At 38.9% G+C, this 6,228-nt stretch overlaps 1 protein-coding gene across 1 annotated transcript; it reads left to right on the top strand.

The window, feature by feature from the left end:
- Positions 1-514: 514 nt before the first annotated feature.
- On the top strand, positions 515-4,413 carry tmem9 (transmembrane protein 9). The gene is made up of 6 exons (XM_073470863.1): positions 515-627; positions 806-951; positions 1,630-1,721; positions 2,102-2,210; positions 2,562-2,693; positions 2,782-4,413. The coding sequence occupies exons 2-6, from the start codon at positions 859-861 to the stop codon at positions 2,917-2,919; spliced, it is 564 nt and encodes a 187-aa protein (XP_073326964.1). The 5' UTR covers positions 515-627; positions 806-858; the 3' UTR covers positions 2,920-4,413.
- The last annotated feature ends 1,815 nt before the right edge of the window (positions 4,414-6,228 follow it).

The raw sequence follows: 6,228 nt of genomic DNA on the forward strand, positions 1-6,228 counted from the left end.
CATGGGGCCTCAGTGAGACCCCTTCTCCTTCTAACACCTTTTCAAGTCTGCACAAAAAAACTGAATCAACACGTGTATCTGCAGTGGTTATAAATTGAATCAGTAATGAAGCATTTATAACACATCTAAGACAGTCTGCATAATCTAAAATCACATCATCTTACTTTATAATTACTTCTGTCATGTTTTTTTAGGTCTTAGGTCCTAGCCATAAGACAAAGAAGGAATATCATTTTATTTATATTTTATTGTATTTCCAGTACTACCTATGTCGGGACCACTGTTCCCCTCACTGCTACGCCTCTTCATATAACAATACATCATACTTTATTGCGTTATCATATGTTGTGTATGTAAACTATCAGTCTGTAAAGTTACTTGTGACTATAGCTGTGAAATAACATGGAGTAAAAGGTTTTAATTTAAATTCTTATCTCTGTTTCTGTTTTTTTGTCCAGTAGGTGGCAGTGTCGCTACATGCTCCGTCCTGCATCATGACGTGTGACAACCCGGAAGTTGGAAGCCCAATATTCATATGTGCGATCTTTTATCCCTAAAACAGCTAGCTGGTGCGCAGCTACATCCTGCATGCATAGCAAAAACAAACATTTGACCTACTATTACAACGTACGTAAAGTATTCTGCTTGTTTTGTATTACCAAAAGGCTCGTTTTTAGTTTTAGTGTTGTCGCAGTGAAGTTTTTTGTGTCGCTTGTTTCCTTGCTAGCTAGCTAGCTAGCTAACCGCTATCTCTGTTATTAAACTGAGAGACGTAACGTTACTTGTTGTTGTTGTGTCTTGACAGAGCATTGCGGGTGGCCTTGCATCCGTCGAGCAGATCTTCTTGCCAGAGGGAAAATGTCGTCTGGCAGGGGAGGATCATGGACCTTTGCTGGAGCTGCAGTAGTGGCCTTGTTGCTGCTGGATGTTGTTGATTTTGCCCAGACGAAGGTAAAACATACACGCAGCCCAAAACCTGATAGATACAGGCATTTGTCCTATAACTGAATCCCTTTGTCAAAGGAACTTAAAAATTAAGTTATAAATCTGTCTGAAAGACTGGACTAACACTTCTTGTCATTGTAATACATTTACTTGTTTGATTTGTGTAAAGATTAGCAGTAACTTTGTAGGTGTTTATTTCTATTTTCTTTTTTTTTTGGGTGTGTTTATGAATACGAAATTTGTTTGATTTAATTTGAATTGAGTAAAACTGAGAGCAAGAGTTCTTATTGTATCGAAACATTAATGTAAACTGAGGTTTGATATTATCAGAAATAAGTTTCTACAGTTTCATACGCAGACCAAAACAAATGCACCAACTTTCCTCTGCAGTTCCCTGCAAAAAGTACCCTTCATATTTAAGTCTTTTTTAAGTTTCTGTCAGTGATAATTGGCTTGATTTAAATGGATATATATTTCTAAAACCGTGTCCTTTCAGAGCTGTTGTGTTTTTTTAAGCTGGAATAACTGGAACTTTATGTACATGCCTTGTTTTTGTTGTATAACTCAGTTTTTTTAATAAGGAGGAAATAAAGGTTGATGCCATTGGACAATGGATAGCTGAGCTATAATATTAAATCAGCAGTTGGTCTCACATCGATGCCATTTATTTTTTTACTATTACAGAACTTTGAGGATGTTCGCTGCAAGTGCATCTGCCCGCCATACAGAAACATCTCTGGCCACATATATAACAGAAATGTCTCCCAGAAGGATTGGTAAGAGAAACACGTTATCTAGACTTTAAGTCAGCTTCATCTTGTTTTTGCCTTGTAAAGTAGCATAAGTAATAATTCATCAATTATTGCGGGTCATGAGGGGAGTGTAGCCAATCCCAGCTGACATTGTGCATGAGTCACATAGAGACGGACAACCATTCATGCTGACATTCACACCTACAGGCAATTTAGGGTTACCAATTAACCTAACCCGCATGTCTTTGGACTTTGGTAGAAACCTATGCAGGGGAAGGGAAGCTGGTCAGCAGGTTCAAACCCAGAACTTTCTTGCTATGAACAGTGCCACCCACCTGTGACTGTGTAGAAGTAAAGACCTTGTATTTGTGAAAACATGTCTAACCCACTGATGTATTTTCCAGTAACTGCCTCCATGTAGTGGAGCCCATGCCGGTGCCCGGCCATGATGTGGAAGCGTACTGCCTGTTGTGTGAGTGCAAGTACGAGGAACGGAGTAGCAACACCATCAAGGTACTACTGACTTTATTTGGGTTTTAGTCTGACTTTTGGCAGCGTATGTTATTCAGTCTTATATGAGTCACACTAAACAAGATTAACAGGGTTGCTGTAATTTGAGTCATCATGAAATCTCTAAAGTTTGTCTGCTCAATCAAAAGAAATATAAACTGTGAGAGAAATGTATAACAGTGTCAGTGTTAACAGTTGATGTAACATTTGCTTCTTCCGGCACACATTACTGAAGAAATAGAGAAATTGACTTTCTGTTAATATTTTCACAATCTTTCATATCTAGAATTTTTAGTTTTAACATCCAACAATTTTAGTATTTCTAAATGTTTTTTTTTCCATTCTGTGTCCCAGGTAACCATTATCATTTACCTGTCTGTTGTTGGCGCACTGCTGCTCTACATGCTGTTCCTGCTCCTGGTAGATCCTCTAATCCGCAAACATGACCCGTACACGCAGCCACTGCACAATGAGGAGGACTCTGAGGTAACCATTCAAACACATGCATTTATTTAATTTCATATGAATGTGATGTCCTTGAATTAATTTTTAGTTTTTGTATGTGTGTGTTCAGGAGATGCGTCCGCCAGTGGACCCCCAGGCCAGAGGAAACACAGTGCTGGAGCGGGTCGAGGGAGCACAGCAGCGCTGGAAAAAGCAGGTCCAGGAACAGCGCAAGACTGTTTTTGACCGCCACAAGATGCTTAGTTAAACCTTACGGGTGACCTCAGACCAGGGTTAGAGTAGTTACCTTCTCTGGGCTCAGTGCACTTACACTGTCACCAGCTGCACTATCACTAACCTCTTCGTCACTGCTGTGCACTGCACCCTCTGAATAAATATTTCCTCACTAAGAAACATTTAAACATTTTGATCTAACAAGCAGATGTTTTTAATTTATCATATGTAAGACTTGAGGCTTAGTTGCAGTTGTGAAAGAAACTGCATGTTTTCACACTATTAACTGCTAAAAATCATCTCAATCATTTCAGCAATTTTCAATGCAACAGATTTTGAATGTCTTGATACAATTAGAACCCTTTTCATCAATTAGTCAGACTGTGAATAGCTTTTACGCTTCTGTGTGACAGTTTTTCCTGTTTGCTTTTGCAAAATTGGTATAATATTAAGTTGTTTTTTTTGTGATATAATTTATAACGTTGCCTCAGGACAGGTAAACTTTATGTATGTGAATTGTCAATTTAGGTTAGAAATGGTACCCTACCTGTGCTATTGCCAAGCATTGCACCTCTTTACAAGTTTAGATCTAATAATAATTTATTTCTAATAATTATTATTATCATGTATTTTTCCCCCTAATGCTGTGAATAGTAACCTGGGCATAATTAGTATCATTTGCACTCGTAGAGATATTAAAGGATTATACATTTTGTTTTTTGTCATTTTAAAGCTTTTACATTGCTTCCTTTAAGATAGCCCAAACATGTGCCTTCTACTGTTTCTCTCCTTGTGTTGGCTAAATGTGTTACAACAAACTTCAGTGCAAAACTTGGCTCTTAAGTGTTAAAGATTCAGAGCTTGTAAAACATAACCCATACTTACAGAAAGGTCTACCAATACATTTTGGCAAGAATATTGTATATCAATTAGTAGCTGTAAATTAACTGAAATCTTTTATCTTGAATCTGATCAGTGGAAGCTGATTGGAAAACAGTTCTGTGAGGTAGGCACAAGGCCACATTTGTGTCCAGTACTTTGCAGTTTGATGGAACATACTTTCCCATGCAAAGAGAGAAATGGAGAACGGGGCATTAACAGAGCTTTAAAGCTGTCCTCAGTTGAGTCCAATCTCTGCCACTGGAGAATGTCCTAAATCAGTAAAGCTGCTGATAATGCGGTTAAGTGTGGCAGGATCGGGATGCCTCATGGCTTTGAAGTGCAGTGTGCGTCGTTATATGTCAGTGAGTGTTCCCCCTCACATCCGACTACTGAAGCTCCAGTTATTAATACGATAAAGAGAGGATCACTGACTCACATTACCTCATGCACAACATGAAGTACTGAATTTTATTTGTCCGTAATGGATCGTTTTTATCACTGAAGTGTTTTTGATTGATTTATAAATATAATTTGATATCACTGGTATCAATGTTTTGTAATTATATTTAACTCCAGGCTAACTGGAGTTTTGCACTGCACGTGTCTGTACATTCAGCTTGATGTGAAATAAAAAGACCAAAATATTCTGGTTGAGTACAAAATGTTTTTTTTTTCATTCCTTCGGATGTTTGGGAGTATTATTTTGTTTGGCACTAGGGGGCGACAGAGTACACAGTATGTAGGCTCACAGTTTGCACACAGAAACGCCTCATCAAAGTTATCCTCACGTTTGATGTGGTGTTCAGCTTGTGGGAAAACCTTTCAACAATTTCACCTCTGTCCTATGGAAGATTATGTTGTTCATATGAAAAGTCTTAAACTGTTGGTTCCCTTACACTTCACACTATCCACCTTAATCTGTTTAGGGCTAGTTCATTTTTTTTAATTTCTTGACTTTGATTTGCATTTTGTAGTGATCATGTGAGCGTATTGTGCTATCGTTTTCTAAAAATCAGTGGTACATAGGAATGATTCTATGCACATTTTAACAAAGCCCCAAATCCGATATTAATTTAATTAAATATCAGTTGGATTAATTTGGAATTTTTGTATTTTCTATATTGTGACGCACACTGGAAACACTTAACTTCCATACCTTCTATTTAACTTGAAATAGCACTACATAAACGTTTAACAAATGATTTATAATGCATTATAATGTTTTTACCAGACGTGGACATATTTAAAGGTGTATTGTGAAGGATTTAAGGGGCTCTATTGGCCCAAATTGAATTCAATATTCATGAACATGTTTTCATGAGTGTATAATCACTTGTGTTTTTGTTGCCTTAGAATGAACCTTTGATATCTAGAGAGGGAGCGGGCCCTTTTCCACAGAGGCAGCCATTTTACACCGCCATCTTTCTACTGTAGCCCAGAACAAACCAACCAAACACTGGCTCTAGAGAGGGCTATTTGCGTTTTTCGTTGTTGTTGTTGTCGTTTTGTTTTGTTAGCGCCCACCACAGGGGAGGGTGAGATGAGGGGTGTCCAGTTGGTTAGCTATACATGCCACAAAATCTTACACACTGGACCTTTAACTGTTTATTAATATACACTGTTTATCAGCAGTTATAGCTTCTGCTATGAAAACATATTTTATAATTACAACAGTGTTTTACTAATTGTCATTCAACACAGGAGTTATAGGCAGTATTAAATACATAAATACTTATATCTGCTTACAACTACATAATAGTGTGTTATAGACCATTTAACTAATGTTTATATACTGCCTCTAAATGTGTAATTGGAGAAGTTACTGTGAAGTGTTACCAACCACCTCACCCTGCCTTAAATTTCTTTCATGAAGGATTCACATGGAGAAAAATGCCCCACATGTAAACACACTGTGAAGGTTTGCTCCTGCAGTGAATATTTCCACCTGCACAATGTCACAACGAAGGCAGACACAGCAGTGTGTCTTCTCTGCTCCTTATTTTGACACAGTTTAGGTTTCAACACCAGTGTGCAGCAGCAGAGCAGCTGAGTCTGTTTTGAAAGGAACTGCAGGTTCAGGGGCTTAGTGGTGATATTCTACTAGTGTAAGACCCCCAAACTGTTTCTCTCACCTTCTTTGTGCTCTCATATGCCACTGCTGCCCTGCCCCAACCCCCCTTTGATCCCATTTACTCCCATCTTCAACCTTCTACTCCCCCCCTCTTAACCATCCCCAAGCATGGCCTGTCACTGGTACACAATCTAAATTTAAACTGCAGCAGGGCCAACTGCTCCTCTAGCTTCTCTGGGCTCCTGTTATTTTTCCCTACTGAGGGGGCTTTTTCTGTCAGAGGCCCTCAGCCAGGAGGAGAGGCCTGTGGCTCTGTGTGTGTGGGACTGAGTCAGAGGAAGAGGAGCAGAGGGGAGAGAGGGTGGCGAAGGAGCGCATGAGGGATCAGCA

The sequence above is a fragment of the Pagrus major genome, chromosome 7, assembly GCF_040436345.1.
Source record: "Pagrus major chromosome 7, Pma_NU_1.0".
Lineage (NCBI taxonomy): Eukaryota > Metazoa > Chordata > Actinopteri > Spariformes > Sparidae > Pagrus > Pagrus major.

What these genes read in the sequence shown, in the direction of transcription:
- tmem9 (XM_073470863.1), top strand. Translation starts at nt 859, where the DNA reads ATGTCGTCTGGCAGGGGAGGATCATGGACCTTTGCTGGAGCTGCAGTA. An exon ending in TTGATTTTGCCCAGACGAAG is followed by an intron (nt 952 to 1,629) that starts GTAAAACATACA and finishes TTACTATTACAG; the next exon opens with AACTTTGAGGATGTTCGCTG. An exon ending in GGAGTAGCAACACCATCAAG is followed by an intron (nt 2,211 to 2,561) that starts GTACTACTGACT and finishes TCTGTGTCCCAG; the next exon opens with GTAACCATTATCATTTACCT.